This window comes from Chlorocebus sabaeus, chromosome 16 (assembly GCF_047675955.1).
Source record: "Chlorocebus sabaeus isolate Y175 chromosome 16, mChlSab1.0.hap1, whole genome shotgun sequence".
Classification (NCBI taxonomy): Eukaryota; Metazoa; Chordata; class Mammalia; order Primates; family Cercopithecidae; genus Chlorocebus; species Chlorocebus sabaeus.
This window is the reverse complement of record NC_132919.1, coordinates 4,060,947-4,081,505: the sequence shown is the minus strand read 5'-3', so window position 1 is coordinate 4,081,505 and position 20,559 is coordinate 4,060,947. Positions and strand designations below refer to the sequence as shown.

Here is a 20,559-nt window from a genome sequence, read left to right as displayed (position 1 = left end):
TTGGGGTGAATATATTTATATATATGTATGATTATAAGTAAAAACTGTATATTTGGATCTTATTAATAAAATAAATCTGATCCAAAGTCTATAATTCTTCTAAGAGGACCTAAGGATTTAAGATACAAACATTTTTTTTATCATGCTATCCATCTGAATCCAATCATTCATAGGTTTTCATATATCTGTGCAGTATTGCCCAGTTTATCTTCTGTATGTTTGGTGTGTTATACATTTTTCATTAAACTATATTGTCTTAGCTTTACTGTGTATTTATCTCTCTCTCTCTTTTTTTTTTTTTTTAAAGACAGAGTCTTGCTCTGCCGCCCAGGCTGGAGTATAGTGCTGCAATCTCGGCTCACTGCAACCTCCGCCTCCTGGGTTCAAGTGATTCTCCTGCCTCAGCCTCCCTAGTAGCTGGGATTACAGGCATGTGCCACTACGCTTGGCTAATTTTTGTATTTTTGTAGAGATTGGGTTTGCCATGTTGGCCATGCTGGTCTCAAACTCCTGGCCTCAAGTGAACTGCCTGCCTCGGCCTCCCAAAGTGCTGGGATTACAGTCAGGAGCCGCTGCACCCGACCACTATGTATTTGTGTCTTAGTTTGGAATCTATTTTAAGCTTAAAGGTAGTGAAACTACATTATCCCTTCTCCCCTGAGTATCTCATATTTTGGACTTTTCATTAAGGCCTGTTGTCCTAATAATTCTAAAGTTTCTTTCTACTCCCAGAATGTAAGTGGCCGTCTCTAGGATATTTAGTTCTATTGCTAATATATTGTTGTCTTTACATATTTTCTTCTATACCAGATCCATGCAGAGTTTGTTCACGCTACAGAGTGGGGCCCTCTGTGTATATGTGTAAATGGATAGCCAAGGCCTGACCTAGCCCAGCCCCCAATGTGCATGTTACCTGCTGCCTGCAGTGCTTTACCGCGTCTGTACTGTAAAATCTAAGCTTTGATACTGGTAAAGATTGCACCCTTCTGCACCCCTTACCCCACCCAAAACAGGAGCAGAAGAATGAAAATATTTCAGGAGAAGGGACTTACTGGAAAATTGTTAAGTTACCTGAAGTCATAATTCATTCAAATAAGAGGCTTTCTGGTAAAGTAGAACCCAATAGCCCTAACCAGTCAGTCCATTTTCTTCCCAGACGTTTCCCCAGGGTCTGTTTTGTGTAAGACAGTGTGAATACCAAAAAAGAAAAAAATCAGACACGGGCCAATCCAGCATCTGAGTGACGAGTCAGCATCTGAGGCCTCCTGGCTGCCCCAGTGCCAGAGCCCACATTCTCTAGCAAGATGGTCCCTCGGAAGAAAGCATAGAGCAGATGGGAAGTATTGAAAAACAGACAATCGGCCGGGCGCGGTGGCTCAAGCCTGTAATCCCAGCACTTTGGGAGGCCGAGACGGGCGGATCACGAGGTCAGGAGATCGAGACCATCCTGGCGAACACGGTGAAACCCCGTCTCTACTAAAAATACAAAAAACTAGCCGGGCGAGGTGGCGGGCGCCTGTAGTCCCAGCTACTCCGGAGGCTGAGGCAGGAGAATGGCGTAAACCCGGGACGCGGAGCTTGCAGTGAGCTGAGATCCGGCCACTGCACTCCAGCCTGGGCGACAGAGCCAGACTCCGTCTCAAAAAAAAAAAAAAAAAAAAAAAAAAAAAAAAAAAAAAAAAAAAAAAGAAAAGAAAAACAGACAATCGGCCTGGGTGCAGTGGCTCACGCCTGTAATCCCAGCACTTTGGGTGGCCAAAGTGGGAGGATCACTTGAGGCCAGGAGTTTGAGTACAACCTGGACAGTATAGTGAGACCTCATCTCTACAAAAAATATTTTAAAATGAGCCAGGCAGGGTGGCATGCGCCACCTGTACCCCTAGCTACTTGGGAGGCTGAGGCAGGAGGATTGCTTGAGGCTGGGAGGCTGAGGCTGCAGTAAGCCATGATGGCACCACTGCATTGCAGCTTGACCAACAGAGTGAGATCCTATCTCAAAAAACCAAAAGCCAAAACAAAAGCAAATGATTTTCTAATTTCATACCCACTGAGAACCAGATGAAACCTGTATATTCAAATGAAAATGTGCACAGGAATACAGGCAACAGACTTGAGAGAGTTTTACCACTCCTGAAACTCCATTTTAGATGTTTAGACTGTAGATGTGTAGTCAAAGGAGATGAAATGATACCATAAGATATGAAAAGAAAACTTTGTAAGAGAGAAAATCATCGTCTCAGGTTGTGATTCAAAGGGGTCTGCACTCACAATTCTAACAATTAGGAACCAAAGTGTCCTGATGCAAAGACAAAAGCAGATCGACTATGGGAAGAACACCATTGCCTGCGATCCATACATTAAAGAAGTTCCAAGGCAGCCTCAACAATCCAGCATTCATCCCGAGATCACCCACACATTTAAGGAGTATAGTCAGCTCTCATGGGACCAGCAAATCAAACTCTGGGATGTTGTTCCGCATGTTGGGAATCATCCAGCTGAAGGAGGATGTGATTTGCAAGAAATTCGTCCAGTAGACCTTGGTGAAATGGAGACAGAATCTGCAGAAAGTACCTCTGAATCCAGGCTCTTGGGTTAACTTGCTGTCACTCATCAGAGTTACACATGGGGACTTCAAGTTGCAAGTTGCAGATGAGTTTAATTTGGAAGATGTTTAACTGAATCCTTGAAAGACTTTGCAGGCCAGGCGCTGTGGCTCACACCTGTAATCCCAACACTTTGGGAGGCTGAGGTGGGCGGATTGCTTGAGCCCAGGAGGTCAAGACCAGCTTGGGCAACAGTGGCAAAACCCATCTCTACCAAAACCACAAAAAAGCTGAGTCTGTTGGCGTGCACCTGTAGTCCCAGCTACTCAGGACGCTGAGCTGGGAGGATCCCCTGAGCCCTGCAAGTCGAGGCTGCAGTGAGCCGTGATGATGCCACCGCACTTCAGCCTGGGTGACAGAGTGAGACCGTGTCTCAAACAAAACAAAACAAAAAAATCCCCAAAACCCGAGTTTCCTGGTGTGAGCTCATGGGTGCCACCTGGAGGCTACTGAGGGCAATCGCTTTCACCCAGGAAGGCGTGAGGCCCCAAGCCTTGGTAACAGGTTTCTGTTCCATGTGTTATGATGCTTTGCTATTCTTGCCTTACTTTCTTAAGAAACATAAATTTCATATATATGTAGTGTGTTTGCATGTTTTAAATTTTAAATATAACTAAATCCAAGGAAGACTGAACTTTTAATCTTACAACAAATTTAATTGCTTAATCCTTGTCATCCTCCAAGTTAACTTGACAAGTATACTTTAACTGGTTTTTCACAAGTATTTTTAACACTAAATGGCCACTTGTCAGATTGCTTAGTTCTGAGTTTAACCATGTATTTGTAGAACCAATCTAGAGTCAATTTCTCTTTACTAGTGTCTGACAAAGTATTTTCACAAATGTATACTGTTAACATCTTCATCTTAATTCTTGGCCTTTTGTCAACATGTCAGGGTAGTTTTTTTCACTTCTACAGAGCATAAATAGTCAAAGATGGTAAATGAAGCTATTAAAATTAATGAATTTTGGCCAGGCACAGTGGCTCATGCCTGTAATCCCAGCACTTTGGGAGGCTGAGACAGGTGGATCCCTTCAGCCCAGGGGTTGGAGACCAGCCTGGGCAACATGGTGAAACCCCATCTCTACTAAAAATATAAAAAATAAGCCAGGCATGGTGGCATGCGTGCCTGTAGTCTCAGCTATTCAGGAGACTGAGGCAGGAGAATACCTTGAGCCAAGAAGTGGAGTCTGCGGCGAGCCGTAATCATGCCAGTGCACCAGCCTGGGTGACGGGAGTGAGACTTTGTCTCAAAATATTAGAAGAATGGATTTTCTGTGAGTTATTCAGCCTTTGTTGAGTCAAGATCTCTCTCTGTCACGAAGGCTGGAGTGCAACGGCACAGTCATGGCCCACTGCAGTCTCGAACTCTTGGTTGGGCTCAAGTGATCCTCCCGCCTCGGCCTTCCAAAGCCCTGGGATGTTCCTCAGTGTATCTGTAAATAGTCCTAGGTAGACTCTGTAATACCGCCAGAGTTAAGTCAGTGGAAGGGATTTAGAAAGAAATTTTGTTTCCATAACAAGGTTATTTACCATGTGAAATTTTTGTAAATAATAATGTGTACAGATACTCTGTTCAAATGTTTCATTGTAAACTTCTTGTTAAGTCAGTTACATGTATATAATGAAATTATAAAACTAAAAAGAGGCAGGGCGCAGTGGCTCACATCTGTAATCCCGGCACTCTGGGAGGCTGAGACAGGTGGTTTGCCTGAGCTCAGGAGTTTGAGACCAGCCTGTACGTCATGGTGAAACCCCATTCCTACTAAAATACAAAAAATTAGCCAGGTGTGGTGGCACGTGCCTATAGTCCCAGCTACTTGGGAGGCTGAGTCATGAGAATTGCTTCAACTTCAGAGGCGGAAATTGCAGTGAGCGGAGATTGTGCCACTGCACTCCAGCAAGGCTCTGTCTGGAAAAAAAAAAAAAATCTAAAAAGAAAAGAAATTTTATAATAATAAAACAGACTTGGAATTACTCTGAGTAGGACCTGTATGCAGGTACAGCGGAAACAGACATGGGATTGCTCTGAGTAGGAACCTGTATGCAGGCACAGCGGAAACAGACATGGAATTACTCTGAGTAGAACCTGTATGCAGGTACAGCGGAAACAGACATGGGATTACTCTGAGTAGGGACCTGTATGCAGGTACAGCGGAAACAGACATGGGATTACTCTGAGTAGGGACCTGTATGCAGGTACAGCGGAAACAGACATGGGATTACTCTGAGTAGGGACCTGTATGCAGGTACAGCGGAAACAGACATGGAATTACTCTGAGTAGGACCTATATGCAAGTACAGCGGAAACAGACATGGGATTGCTCTGAGTAGGGACCTGTATGCAGGTACAGCGGAAGCAGACATGGGATTGCTCTGAGTAGGGACCTGTATGCAGGTACAGCGGAAACAGACATGGAATTACTCTGAGTAGGACCTATATGCAAGTACAGCGGAAACAGACATGGGATTGCTCTGAGTAGGGACCTGTATGCAGGTACAGCGGAAGCAGACATGGGATTACTCTGAGTAGGGACCTGTATGCAAGTACAGCGGAAACAAACATGGGATTGCTCTGAGTAGGGACCTGTATGCAGGTACAGCGGAAACAGACATGGGATTACTCTGAGTAGGGACCTGTATGCGAGTACAGCGGAAACAGACATGGAATTACTCTGAGTAGGGACCTGTATGCAGGTACAGCGGAAACAGACATGGAATTACTCTGAGTAGGGACCTGTATGCAGGTACAGCGGAAACAGACATGGAATTACTCTGAGTAGGACCTATATGCAAGTACAGCGGAAACAGACATGGGATTACTCTGAGTAGGGACCTGTATGCAGGTACAGCGGAAACAGACATGGGATTGCTCTGAGTAGGGACCTGTATGCAGGTACAGCGGAAGCAGACATGGGATTGCTCTGAGTAGAACCTGTATGCAGGTACAGCGGAAACAGACATGGGATTGCTCTGAGTAGGGACCTGTATGCAGGTACAGCGGAAGCAGACATGGGATTGCTCTGAGTAGAACCTGTATGCAGGTACAGCGGAAACAGACATGGAATTACTCTGAGTAGGGACCTGTATGCAGGTACAGCGGAAGCAGACATGGGATTACTCTGAGTAGGGACCTGTATGCAGGTACAGCGGAAACAGACATGGGATTGCTCTGAGTAGGGACCTGTATGCAGGTACAGCGGAAACAGACATGGGATTACTCTGAGTAGGGACCTGTATGCAGGTACAGTGGAAACAGACATGGGATTGCTCTGAGTAGAACCTGTATGCAGGTACAGTGGAAACAGACATGGGATTGCTCTGAGTAGGACCTGTATGCAGGTACAGCAGAATAGGGGGTAGTGTTGCTTAGTTAGGTACAAGCTGTGGTCAGGAAATGAGAAAGAGAGAGGGGGAGAGAGAGAAATTGTGTGGGGAGGGATCCTGGAAACCCTTTTGAGAGATGACCAAAAGAGGCCTTTGAAGAATAGAAGCCTAGTATTCTCTTTTCTTTGAGATGGAGTTTTGCTCTTGTTGCCCAGGCTGAAGTGCAATAGTGCGGTCTCAGCCCACTGCAACCTCTGCCCACTGGGTTCAAGCGAATCTCGTGTCTCAGCCTCCCAAGTAGCTGGGATTACAGGCTGGCACCACCACGCCTGGCTAATTTTGTATTTGTAGTAGAGACGGGGTTTCTCTATGTTGGTCAGGCTGGTCTCGAACTCCCGACCTCAGGTGATCCGCCCGCCTCGGCCTCCCAAAGCGCTGGGACTACAGGCTTGAGCCACCGCGCCCGGCCCAGCCTCGTATTCTTAAACAGTGAAAGGATACTGAGGTGAGGAGGCACGACAAGTGATAACAGGTACCAAAAATTGAGCACAGCCTTTTGAATTCGTCTGTAACTCCATGATCTCAATGATGAGTTTCCACTTACAGATGCCCCAAGAGGTTCCTTCAGACACGTCTAGTTACTGCTCTCTTTTGTCTGCAGTCATTTTCTGCTGCCTCTGGAGGAAGCACTGGCCAGAACACTTTGCCCTGAGTGTTGTCCTGTGTTACTGTTTCTTCTGTTATTTCTTTTCAAGGCGATCTCTTTGCTGCCACTTTCCTCATTAAGAATGGGGCCTTGGTCAATGCTGCTACACTGGGTGCCCAGGAGACACCACTGCACCTCGTGGCCTTGTACAGTTCAAAGAAACACTCAGCAGATGTGATGTCTGAGATGGCGCAGATTGCAGAGGCCCTTCTGCAGGCTGGTGCCAACCCCAACATGCAGGACAGCAAGGGGAGGTAAGCTGGGGAACAGACCCCGTGCCCTTAGCACTGTTCTCAGAAGATTATCTTATGGTAGCAGGTCACTGGCATACGGGGAGTTCATGTTCTGTAGTTTGGCATTATTCAGTCTGATTTTTATTAAAGTCACCGACATTGATGTATAGTAGTAGTGTCACTACTAAAACCAGAGGCATTTGGGGAAAACATTTCCGTCCTGGGTAACTGAAGTCATCAAGGGTTTTTTTGTTGTTGTTTGTTTGTTTTTAATTGTGTCAGCATCTCACTCTGTCGCCCAGGCTGGAGCGCAGTGGTGTGATCTTGGCTCACTCTAGCCTCCACCTCCTGGGCACAGGTGATCCTCCCACCTCAGCCTCCTGAGTAGGTGGGACTACAGGCACGCGCCACCCCACCTGGCTGATTGTTGTATTTTGGTGGAGACAGGGTTTTGCCGTATTGTCCAGGCTGACCTTGAACTCCTGGGCTCAAGCGATCTTCCCACCTCAGTCTCCCAGAGTGCTGGGATTACAGGCGTGCGCCAGTCTTCAAGCTTTTAAGCAATTTGTGTCTTCATGTTTGAAGGAACCAGAGTGGTCATCTAGTCCAGGGCCTCCAAGGTGAACCTTCCAGCGTTTCTTAGAGTTTAAACTATCCAAGTTTGAAGAACTATCCAAGCAACCAGACAATCTGTTTTATTTCTGTGAGGTCTAATTGTTAGAAAATTCTAATTGTTAAACCCAATTTTACCTTCTTGTAAACACTGCCACTTTATCTGCACAGCTTGCTACCTTTGTCCGTAGCACAGCCCGTTGCATATTTAATGATAATTACTGTGTTCATTTTGCCCATTTCCAGAAATACTTAGTTGGGGATTCCTTGTGGTTTAGAATCTAGGAAAAGGCTGCTTGTCTCGGGACAGTGGTGTGAGGCTGTGAAGGACGGTTAAGTCACCTGAATCGCTGAGCACAGTTGGGACCCGCATGTCCTTAGAACAACTCAGTATTTTATACCTTTGAAAACCCTCTCAAAAAAGGAAAGATTTTTTGTAAAGTTTGGTCGTCAGATAGGAAAATGGACTTGTGTGATAGGGAAGGTACACAAATAAGATGTAGCTTCATGAAATCTCAATATCATTTGATAATTACCTTATTTCCTAAAATAATTGCATCCGTGTCCCTGCTGTTGATGCTTTTATTTTTTTCCTCCAACGGCAGTAAACTTGCAGTGTGTGTGTGTGTGTGGTGTGTGTGTGTGTGTGGTGTGTGTGTGTGTGTGCGCGCGCGTGGTAGGTACAGCCTTGAGCCCTGACTCACAATGTGTGTGTGGGGGGGGATGAGGGGTAGGTACAGCCTTGAGCCCTGACTCACAATGTGTGTGTGTGGGGGGGGGGGGGGAGGGTAGGTGCAGCCTTGAGCCCTGACTCACAATGTGTGTGTGTGTGTGTGTGGTAGGTGCAGCCTTAAGCCCTGACTCACAATGTGTGTGTGTGTGTGGTGGGGGGGGTAGGTGCAGCCTTGGGCCCTGACTCACAATGGGTGTGTGTGGGGGGGGGTAGGTGCGGCCTTGGGCCCTGACTCGCTGTGTGTGTGTGTGTGTGTGTGTGTGTGTGTGTGTGTGTGTGTGGTAGGTGCAGCCTTGAGCCCTGACTCACAATGTGTGTATGTGTGTGTATGGTAGGTGCAGCCTTGAGCCCTGACTCACAGTGTGTGTGTGTGTGGGGGGGGGGGGGGTACGTGCAGCCTTGGGCCCTGACTCACAATGTGTGTGTGTGTGTGTGTGTGTGGTAGGTGCAGCCTTGGGCCCTGACTCACAGTGTGTGTGTGTGTGTGGGGGGGGGGGGGGGTAGGTGCGGCCTTGGGCCCTGACTCGCTGTGTGTGTGTGTGTGTGTGTGTGTGTGTGTGTGTGTGTGTGGTAGGTGCAGCCTTGAGCCCTGACTCACAATGTGTGTGTGTGTGTGTGTGTGTGTGGTACGTGCAGCCTTGGTCCCTGACTCACAATGTGTGTGTGTGTGGGGGGGGGGGGGGGCGGGTAGGTACAGCCTTGAGCCCTGACTCACAATGTGTGTGTGTGTGTGTGTGTGGTACATGCAGCCTTGGGCCCTGACTCACAGTGTGTGTGTGTGTGTGTGTGTGGTACATGCAGCCTTGGGCCCTGACTCACAATGTGTGTGTGTGTGTGTGTGTTTGTGTGTGTGTGTGTGTGGTAGGTACAGCCTTGAGCCCTGACTCACAATGTGTGTGTGTGTGTGTGTGTGTGTGGGGTAGGTGCAGCCTTGAGCCCTGACTCACAATATGTGTGTGTGTGTGTGGTAGGTGCAGCCTTGAGCCCTGACTCACAATGTGTGTGTGTGTGTGTATGTGGGGTAGGTGCAGCCTTGGGCCCTGACTCACAATGTGTGTGTGTGTGTGTGTGGGGGGGGGGGAGGTAGGTGCGGCCTTGGGCCCTGACTTGCTGTGTGTGTGTGGTGTGTGTGTGTGTGTATGTGTGTGTGTGGTAGGTGCAGCCTTGAGCCCTGACTCACAATGTGTGTGTGTGTGTGTGTGTGTGTGTGTGTGTGTGGGGTAGGTGCAGCCTTGAGCCCTGACTCACAATGTGTGTGTGTGTGTGTATGTGTATGTGTGGTAGGTGCAGCCTTGAGCCCTGACTCACAATGTGTGTGTGGGGGGGGGGGGGGGTAGGTGCAGCCTTGGGCCCTGACTCGCTGTGTGTGTGTGTCTGTGGTAGGTGCAGCCTTGAGCCCTGACTCACAATGTGTGTGTTGTGTGTATGTGTGTGTGTGTGTGGTAGTTCCACAGTGCCGGTCTCCTGCAGGGCTCCCGAGTGCTAAATGAAAGCAGTGAAAAGAGGTTAAATGCAGCTTTCATCAGTTCTCTCCTGTTGCTGCGCTGAGTGTGTTTGAGAAGAACAGAAAATTATGGGGGAAGTTTCTTTTCCGAATTGATGGAGAATAGATGAGGGAAAATCTGCACACCTGTGGCAGAAACTGCTGTTTTTGAGAAAATCATGTCTGTGCCTTCAGGAGGGGGTCGGGATTGAGTTAGGGAGTATTTGAGATCGCTTCCTTGAGCTGATTCTTGTCCATTTTGGCCACTGAATAATGGTCACATATAAGCAGATCCGTTTTCAGGTTTTGATCCTGGGTCATGGTTTTAGAGGCCTTGTAGAAATGTGGAATTTCTTGTGGGTGGGGACTCTGCCTGGGATTCGGGGTGCCTCTTGCCGTGAATCGTCCTGGACAGGCCTGTCCTGAAGTGACCCTTCTTCTTTTTGGTCCTGCAGGACTCCTTTGCACGTGTCCATCATGGCCAGGAATGAACATGTGTTCAGTCAGCTGCTGCAGTGCAAACAGTACGTAGGGAGACATGCACAAGTGAGAAGACGGGTTGGAGGGGGGTTGTGAGTGAAAAATCATTCTTCTTAAACACCTTTAGTGTCGCATTTATTAAGAAGTTAAAGTGAGCTAAAAAATGTGTCGTTGAAAAAGGATAAAGAGAAAGAACGAGGTCGTTGTCAGTCTAGAGTGTCTCAGAAAGATTGTAGGTGCTGTTGACATTGCTTCTGCTTTTCAGACTAGATTTAGAACTCAAAGACCACGAGGGCAGCACGGCTCTGTGGCTCGCAGTGCAGCATATCACGGTGTCTTCTGACCAGTCTGTGAACCCCTTCGAAGATGTCCCCGTGGTAAATGGGACTTCATTTGATGAGAACAGCTTTGCAGCCAGACTCATCCAGCGTGGCAGCCACACGGATGCACCTGACACGGCGACAGGTAAAGGACATGCCACCCGAAGGGGCGATGCTGGGGTCTGCAGGTGCCGGGAAATGGCGTGTAAATGCTTTCACCCCAGATTTAGAAATTGAACGGCATACTATGAGGATAATGATTTTGCACTTAATTTTAAATACAGTAAAAGCCTGGGTTGTAATTTTTAAAAATCCTGTGCTTCAAACATCAAGTCCCTGAAACCGAAACTTCCATTTGTTTAATGCGGTGACTCCCAGACTCTTTGGACTCAGCATTCTTTTGACGGTCTTAAAAATGGTACCAGAGAGCTTTTGTTTAGGTGGGTTATGACTTCAGTATTTACAATCTTAGACTACACTTTGAGAGCCACTGTTTTAATGTATTTCCTTGATCTGACTAAATAAAATACAGTGATATTTTAGGGAGAGGGATTCCGTGTAATTCAGTATTGAGTACTAGCAAAAAATGTATAAAACGTGGGTAGGTGTCACTCACAGGAAGAGTTGACCAAAAAAAAAAAAAAAAAAAAAAAAAGATGGATATTAAAACAGCCCTTTCCCTAAAGAAGTTAATAATTGAAGGTCGGCCAGGTGCGGTGGCTCATGCCTGTAATCCCAGCACTTTGGGAGGCTGAGGCTGGCGGATCACCTGAGGTCAGGAGTTCGAGATCAGCCTGGCCAACATGGTGAAACCCTGTCTCTACTAAAAATGCAAAAATTGGCTGGGTGTGGTGGTGGGCGCCTGTAATCCCAGTTACTCAGGAGGCTGAGGTAGGAGAATTGCTTGAACCTGGGAGGTAGAGGGTGCAGTGAGCCACGTGTCACTGCACTCCAGCCTGGGCAACAGAGCGAGACTCTGTCTCAAAAATCAATCAATCAATAAAAAATTAAAAAATATTTAAAGGTCAAATGAAATCACCACTCTAGGTGATACAAAAGCTCAAGTACTACAGGACAGATAATATGGGAAGAACTAGAAGTGTTTTAGACTGAAGACTTCTGGAAATCAAATTATTACTAATTCCTTTTAATTTGCAAATATATTGGTTATTGCTATAATTTTACTGATTACTAATTTAATCCTATCAGAATTTGGCATATAAGAGATTGGTTCTTTGATATTTAAGAATCGAGTGGTGGCTCATGCCTGTACCCTGAGCTACTCAGGAGGCTGATGTGGGAGGATTGCTTGAGGCCAGGAGTTGGAGGCTGCAGTGAGCTATGATCACTCCACTGTACTGCAGCCTGGGTGACAGAGCAAGATCCTATCTCTTAAAAAACAAACAAAAAACAGGTTTGAATGTTAGACTCTTACAGAACTAGTTTTTTGGTTTTTTTTTTTTTTTGAGATGGAGTCTCGCTGGGTCACCCTGGCTGGAGTGCAGTGGTGTGATCTCGGTTCACTGCAAGCTCTGCCTCCTGGGTTCACGCCATTCTCCTGCTTCAGCCTCCCCAGCAGTTGGGACTACAGGCGCGTGTCGCCACACCCGGCTAATTTTTGTATTTTTAGTAGAGATGGGGTTTCACTGTGTTAACCAGGTTGGTCTCGATCTCCTGACCTTGTGATCCTCCCGCCTCGGCCTCCCGAAGTGCTGGGATTACAGGCGTGAGCCACTGCGCCCAGCCAGAACTAGTTTTTATAAAAGTCTGACGTGTGCTTGAAAATAATATGCACTCTGGCCGGGCGCGGTGGCTCAAGCCTGTAATCCCAGCACTTTGGGAGGCCGAGATGGGTGGATCACGAGGTCAGGAGATCGAGACCATCCTGGCTAACACGGTGAAACCCCGTCTCTACTAAAAAAAATACAAAAAACTAGCCGGGCGAGGCGGCAGGCGCCTGTAGTCCCAGCTACTCGGGAGGCTGAGGCAGGAGAATGGCGTGAACCTGGGAGGCGGAGCTTGCAGTGAGCTGAGATCTGGCCACTGCACTCCAGCCTGGGCGACAGAGCGAGACTCCGTCTCAAAAAAAAAAAAAAAGAAAGGAAAAGAAAATAATATGCATTCTTTAATTGTAGGATGCAGCATTCTCTATGTGCATTAAATCAAGCTTGTTCATTATGCTGTTCAAATCTTACATATTCTTATTAACTTTTGGACTGCTTGATCTGTCAGTTTCTGAGAGTTATATTAAAATTTTTCATTGGTTATGGTTTTGTCCATTTTTCTTGCTGGTTCTGTCACTTTTACATTATATACTTTGTTTTAATTGTTAAATCTAGACAGACTCAGGATTGTTTTTTCTATTAATCTGTTTCATTTTTCATTTTACGTGTAATCTTAGTCCACTAAGATATTTTAATTTTTTTTTAATTTATAAAGTTTTTAAAATTTAAAAATTTTTTTTTTTTGAATTTTAAGGCTAGTCAGGTGAAGCAGTGGGAGTGGAGAAGGAACAAAGAAATCTGTAACTGGTTTTGATGAGTTGTAAACGCCACTGCACCCAGACCAGCCAATTCGTCCACTCGCTTTTAGCGGTTCAGTGATGTTTTCGCGATCACGGGTTATCTTTGTTGGGAGGATTAGAGTTTAAGTCTTGGGTACAGGGGAATGACTGCAAGCGTGAACATGGGGTCCACATTTGGAGTCTCCAGATTAGAGCAGCCATCAACTAGGAGTCGGATAAGGAAAAACGTGGTATGAAAGCTAAGTAGTACTTTGTCCCATTTCTGTTTGTTTGTTTGTTTTGAGACAGAGTCTCACTCTGTCACCCAGGCTGGAGCGCGGTGGGACTGTCTCGGCTCACTGAAACCTCTGCCTCCCGGGTTCAAGTGATTCTCCTGCCTCAGCCTCCCGAGTAGCTGAGATTACAGGCGTGCACCACCAGGCCTGGCACATTTTTACGTTTTTAGTAGAGACAGGGTTTCACCATGTTGGCCAAGCTGGTCTCGAACTCCTGACCTCAAATGATCCACCCACCTCAGACTCCCAAAGTTCTGGGATTACAGGCAATGAGCCAGTGTGCCTGGCTGTCACAGTTCTTTATCTTGTTTTTAGTCCTGGTGTTTATTTAGAATTTCAAATAGTATAGCTGTTGACATGAGAGAGTTTGTTCATTTTTGGAAATGGATTTTAATTAAAAGGCGGAGAAGCACTGTTTTAGGGCTAAAACCATTTAGAGAGAAAAAGAAGAAAAAAAACCTCATTTTTTTCTTTCCAAGGTTTTTATTTAGAAAAGAGTGACACTGCTAAGGAAAATATTTCTAAGCCAAGAACAAACATATTTAAAGCATTAGGAATAAAACTGAAGTATTTATATTTAAGGGGCATTTTCTAATAGAACTTAAAATGTTTTCAAAATGGTCATCCAGCCAAGTGGTTTTCAGCCTGGCACAATCCTGCCTTTACTGCCTAAGAACATTTTCAACATCTGTAGACATTTTTTTTTTTTTTGAGACAGAGTCTTGTTCTGTTGTCCAGGGTGGAGAGCAGTGGTGCAGTCTCAGCTCACTGCAACCTCTGCCTCCTGGGTTCAAGCGATTCCCATGTCTCAGCCTCCCAAGTAGCTGGGATTACAGGTGTTCACCACCACACCTGGCTAGTTTTGTATTTTTAGTAGAGACAGGTTTTCACCATGTTAGCCGGGCTGATCTCAAACCGCTGGCACCAAGTGATCCACCTGCCTTGGCCTCCGAAAGTGCTGGGATGACAGTTGTGAGGCACCAGATGTGGCCAACATCTGTAGACATTTCTAATTGTCTTAAGTTCAAAGGATGCTGCTGAACATTGTACCCACAACAAAGAATTTATCCTGTCCAAAATGTCAGTAGCACCACCGTTGAGAAACCTTGCTCTAACCCAGCCTCAGCAAGGAGACAGAAGTTCTGCAGTCCTGGGAATCCCATGGAGGAATTGGGTGTTCCAGCCCGGGGCGTTCCCCAGCCTCTGTGTCCACACACACAGTACCTATGTGGATGCACCAGCCCAGAGCGTTCCCTATCCTCTGTGTCCACACACACACAGTACCTATGTGGGTGCTCCAGCCCAGAGCGTTCCCTATCCTCTGTGTCCACACACACACAGTACCTATGTGGGTGCTCCAGCCCAGGGCGTTCCCCAGCCTCTATGTCCACACACACAGTACCTATGTGGGTGCCCCATCCCAGGGCGTTCCCTATCCTCTGTGTCCACACACACACAGTACCTATGTGGGTGCTCCAGCCCAGGGCATTCCCTAGGGTCTCTGTCCACATGCAGAAAGTACCTTTGTGGACTTAAATGATACTTACTGTCTGGTGCGGACCTACTGTCTGGTGAGGGCTTGCCAGTCCCAGGGTGGTGGAAAGAGCAGGTGTTGTGCAGTGTGCAGCGTGACCGCATTTCGATGCAAACAGAAGAATCAGCATGCCTGTTTTCTTCTAGGAAACTGTTTACTGCAGCGGGCGGCTGGAGCAGGAAACGAGGCAGCAGCTCTTTTCCTGGCAACCAACGGTGCCCATGTCAACCACAGAAACAAGTGGGTAAGTGTGACCAGACAGCTGGAGAAAATGGTGTTGATCTGTGGAATAAATGGCACTGGTGGATATGTAGGAAAAAGGGGAATAGGTGTGTTTTTTTCAGTTTTTATCAGAATAATACATGCATATGGTTAAAAAGCCAGAGTGAAACAGATTATGTTTCCTCAAATATTGGTTGATTGATTAATTTAGCAAAACCATTTCCTAAGCATTTGCTTAGGAAACAGTGCTTGTTCGTGGTATCAGGCCCTGAACTAGATACCATGGACTTTAATAGAGGTTAGTAAACGCATGTGCAAACCTACCATTTGCTTGGGTTTTCCTATGTGGATTGTCTTTTATGAGTCTATATCGCACGCTAACAAGGCAGAATGTATGGTGTTATGAATAAAAGTGTTACCTTTGGGGTTGTACGTTACTGAGTTTACCAGCTTTCCCATTTCCTCCCTATGCAGTCTTTTTTTTTTTTTTTTTTTTTTTTTTTTTTTTTTTTTTTTTATTTTGAGACAGAGTTTTGCTCTCGTTGCCCAGGGTGGAGTGCAATGGTGCAATCTCGGCTTGCCACAACCTCCGCCTCCCAGGTTCTAGCAATTATCCTGCCTCAGCCTCCAGAATAGCTGGGATTACAGGGATGCGCCATCATGCCCGGCTAAGTTTTGTTTGTTTGTTTGTTTGTTTTTTCAGTAGAGATGGGGTTTCTCCATGTTGGTCAGGCTGGTCTCAAACTCCCAACCTCAGGTGATTTGCCCACCTCGGCCTCCCAAAGTGCTGGGATCACGGGCATGAGCCACTGTGCCCAGGCCTATGTGGTCTTAATTTTAAGTTTCCTCATCTATAAAATGAGGTTAATACTGATTTCATAGGGTGTGGTTAAGATGAAAGTAAATGATACAATTAAGTGCTTATTAGTATAATAACTGAGACATTAGGTACTATTTGGTAGTTATTTTTACTTTATTATTTTCAGACCAGAAGGATATGCTTGTCTTCAAGATCACATTTATTTTACGGTCACTTTGTGCTAGCAGCTTTAAGGCTATTACCCCTTTTAATTTTCACAGTGGACCCGGAAGCAGCATGTATTATTAGGACTGAAGAAACCTTTCCCACATCAGTCAGTTCTTTATTTCGGAGTCAACGACCTTGGGGTTCTGGGAGGTTAGGTGGCGTATAAATAATACCTGTGTGGATGCTCCAGCCCGGGGCGTTCCCCAGCCTCTGTCCACACACACAGTACCTATGTACTATTATAAATAATGAGGTGTCCGCATTAAGACTCCAGCACAAGGCTGTCTAGTTGCACTGTCTCGACAGCACTGGGCAAGGCAGTCAACCGTGAGCTCGGTATCTGAGCCAGACCAGCATATCTTGGTGCAGGAGAGAGGGCAGTGCCATCCTTTCGAAACACTGCCGACTCCACTGTGTGTCTGCACACGGCCAGAGTGACGGCATGGCCCAGCGCCCACTGCTGCTTGTTCTGGGCTCAACATCACAGCATCTCGTGCCCTCTCACCTTCTCCGTGCCTCTGCTCTTGCCACTGTGTGTCACTGTCTCTTTCTTTTCCTCCTGCATCATTAGCTTTGCCCACTATTCATTTCTAATACCATAGAGACATGCTCTACTATCTCCTGACTTAAAATCCTCTGCCGGGCATGGTGGCTCACACGTGTTATCCCAGCACTTTGGGAGGCTGAGGCGGGCGGATCATCTGAGGTCAGGACTTTGAGACCAGCCTGGCCAACATGGTGAGACCCCATCTCTACTAAAAATACAAAAATTAGCTGGACGTGGTGGCAGGGGCCTGCAGTCCCAGTTACTCAGGAAGCTGAGGCAGAAGAATCGCTCGAACCTGGGAGGCGGAGGTTGCAGTGAGTGGAGACCGTGCCGTTGCACTGCAGCCTGGGCAAAAGAGTAAGATTTTGTCTTGGAAAACAAAACAAAACAAAAAAACCTCCCTTAGGCCCACATTGTCTACCCGCTGTTGCTCCTTCTCTGAATACCCTTCATAGCAAAACTAGGTCAAACCCAAACTGTAGAGACACAGGAGGCCTAACTTGAAAGCCGTGGAGAGCAACACTGCTGAAGGGCCTGGAACACTGGCTTCCGGTGTGTGGGCTTTATCCTGTGGGGACAGAAGGGCCATTGGAGGGTTTTGGGCAGACAAGTAGTATGATTCTTCTGGAGCTGAGAAAGCTGCCTGGGATGGCTGGCATGGTGGGTGTGCCGTGGAGCCCAGGCTGGAGCCAAGTGGGAATCATCTTGACAAGCGGTGACGTGTGCTGTCCTCTCATGCTGCATTGGGATCCAAAGGAACAGGTTCCGCAGGAATTGCAGAGTCAGTCTATACCACACGCGTGCTTCAGGCTCCCAGGAGCGAGGGCAAGAGAACCGTTCCCGCTGCTGCAGTGCAGGGATGGCGTGTGGAATTCGGGGACTCGGAGGGGCTGCTTGGGAGGGCGGTGGGGATAAAAGGAGGATGCTGGGCACAGTGTACCCTGCTCAGGTGACAGGTGTGCTAACATCTAAGAAATCTCCACTCAAGAACTTATCTGTGGAACCAGAAACCACCGGTACCCCAAAGACACCGAAGTATGAACTTAAAAAAACAATTACTGTGGCAAACCCATGAAAACAGAGGAAGCTGGCCAGGAGGAGGAACCTGAGTGGGGGGAGTAAATTCCATTGTGATTTCTGAATTTCTAAACATTTAGGTAGGGATGTCTAACAGGCTGTGGGAAAATAAGATGCAAAAATGGGGCTGGAGGCCTGGGTTTGAGAGTCTCCTGCTTGTAGATAATGACAGAAGCCGTGGAGTAGATCAGCACACCCAATGAGAATGTGTAGGAAGAAGGTCTGGAACAGGAGACAGCCCTGAGGAGGTGGCGGGGGAGAGAAGGAGGAAGAGGAAGAGGAAATACTTGGGAGGGCTCACACTACAATTATGGTTCCCCTGTATGGGGAGGATTTGGGTGGGAAGCGCACGCTCTGGGTCAAGGCGTAAAAGCACTCAATCCTTATCTGCCACAGTGGCGAGTCCCACAGATAATGTTCAAAGCTGGAAAATCAAGAGGCAGCAATAAAAACATGTTAGTTAGAAATATGGAGATTTACAAAACCCAGCTGGAAGAGTTAAAAGTAACTCCTGCTGGGAAAGGATAATTTTTTGAGGGAAAAGGAGGAGGTAGGATCTTGCTTTTTTTTTTTTTTTTTTTTTTTTTTTTTTTTTAAGGCTAGTCAAGTGAAGCAGTGGCTGTGAAGGAACAAATGAATCTGTAACTGGTTGTGATCAGTTAGTTGTAAACATCACTGCCAGGGATCTTGCTGTTTTTTACAGTAAGCCTTGGAGAGTTCTCGCCTCTCTAAGTGATGATCATGTGTAGCTCTGATGAGAGCGGGCGCCGTATGTAAGCGCCGTACTGCAAGCAGAGTGGTGTGTTCTGTTCATTTCCACTTGTTTGGGTGGGAAAACTCCAGTGTGTGTGTATACATACGGACATACACATAGACATGCCGAAATGCTTAAGCATGTGCACACATGCATTTTCCTGGGAGTATTCTGTCAATGGAGAGGAACATGAAACTGGTAATAATGGTTCCAAATGTGAGAGGAAACTTCTTTTTAAATATTGCATCAGGTACCGGTAATACCAATTAAAAATATTTTTAACTTTTAAAAGTAGGGGAAGGAGGTCTTGATCAGAGTTCAAGATGAGATTGATGTGAGCAGGCCACAGAAACGAAGTGCAGGTGAGGAGCTGCGGAAGCAGTGACGGCCGCCATGTCGAGGCTGCTGATCGCCGGTGCCTCGCTCCCGGGCGGGGGCTGCGCGGCTCTCCCACTTGCACTGTTTATTTTGGTGACACTTGTAGCTTGTTATTGTTCTGTCATAAGCATATATTATTTTTAGAATTAGAAAAAAAAGTTATGAAACAAGCAAAGGGCGGTTAAGGAGGACCTAGGAGGTGAAGTCAAGAAGCCAGCTTTTGGAAGGTGCTTGGGAAAGACACTGAAGAAACAAAGGGTGGAACCAGACGCAGCTATTTGGGAAGCTGAGGCAAGAGGACTGCTTGAGGCTTGAAGTTTGAGTCCAGCCTGGGCAACACAGCGAGACTCCGCCTCAAAAAAAAAATAGGCCGGACGCGGTGGCTCATGCCTGTAATCCCAGCACTTTGGGAGGCTGAGGCGGGTGGATCAAAAGGTCAGGAGTTCAAGACCAGCCTGGCCAACATGGTGAAACCTGTCTGTACTAAAAATATAAAAATTAGCTGGGTGTGGTGGCGCGTGCCTGTAATCCCAGCTACTTAGGAGGCTGAGGCAGGAGAATTGCTTGAACTCAGGAGGCGGAGGTTGCAGTGAGCCGAGATCTTGACACTGCACTCCAGCCTGGACAACAGAGCGGGACTTGTCTCCAAACAAAACCGAAAAAAGAAAGAAAAAGAAGATACTGAGAGCGATGATGGCTCAGGAGCAAAAGAACAGAAATCAGGAGGGTCAGCTGGCGACAGGATGAGCCCAGGACCCGAGTTTTTTCTCTCAGGCTGCCATGCTCCCTTCGTGAAGGGAATTCCTGTGAGTGCTCAGATTTCGGCCATTTGTTTCTATTCAGGGAGAAACCCCATTGCACACAGCGTGTCGGCATGGCCTGGCCAACCTCACTGCAGAGCTCCTACAGCAAGGTGCCAACCCAAACCTGCAGACGGAGGAAGCTCTGCCTTTGCCAAAGGAGGCTGCATCCCTGACCAGCTTGGCGGACAGCATCTATCTGCAGACACCACTGCACATGGCGATCGCCTATAACCATCCGGACGTGGTGTCTGTCATCCTGGAGCAGAAAGGTAAGTACGTGGGAATGCTGTCCATCGTTTTGACTTGGGGACAGCGGTTTAGGATCGTTAGTTACAGAGTTGATGTTTCTTCTGTTGGTGAGTTTCGTGTAGCTAGTTTCTTACTCCCAAAAAATCCTTTCAGGTCAAACTAGAGAAGCATGTAGTCTGGCTCTTGACTGCTGCTTCCCTGTGTGTGTTTTCAGGATGGGGCCTGCCCATTTCACTTGTTAGGGTAAGCTGGTAGAACTTTTGATTCTGCCGTCTGTCTTATTTGAGTATTTCTCCAGGCCATTTAGTGTAGGTCAGGCAGAGCTGCGCCTCGGTGTGAGCGCTGTCTTGGAGAACTCTGCTGTGGCAGGCACTCCGTGAGAGAGGGGCCAAGGGCAGCCCCTGCGGGACAGAAGGGCCGTTTCCCTCAGAAGGTCTTCCTCATGCCTTCTCTTTCCTGTCCTGAGGCTTATTTTGCTCTTGCCTCAATCCTTGTTAAGGACAGTGGTTTTTTAGCATTGTCTTTCTGGAGGGAGGTGGGGTTTCAGGTACTGTGCACCCTTTTTCTGGTCCTCACAGAAGTTTTAAGACTGTGGAGGAAAATTTTAAGATTGTGTATTAGGAATCATCATCAGGGCGTTGTTCTAGTCTTTTTAGTGATCAAGTGTGTTGC

The 20,559-nt window shown here is 47.0% G+C and overlaps 1 protein-coding gene across 3 annotated transcripts in view; it reads left to right on the top strand.

Moving 5' to 3' along the window:
* The window catches only part of ANKFY1 (ankyrin repeat and FYVE domain containing 1), a 103,370-nt gene that overhangs the window by 58,301 nt on the left and 24,510 nt on the right, over positions 1-20,559 (top strand). For all 3 annotated transcript variants that reach the window (XM_008009906.3, XM_008009907.3, XM_008009905.3), the window contains exons 8-12: positions 6,686-6,890; positions 10,153-10,221; positions 10,443-10,642; positions 14,977-15,074; positions 19,679-19,907. In XM_008009906.3, the coding sequence (XP_008008097.1) occupies positions 6,686-6,890; positions 10,153-10,221; positions 10,443-10,642; positions 14,977-15,074; positions 19,679-19,907 (801 nt within the window). The remainder of the gene's footprint in view (positions 1-6,685; positions 6,891-10,152; positions 10,222-10,442; positions 10,643-14,976; positions 15,075-19,678; positions 19,908-20,559) is intronic.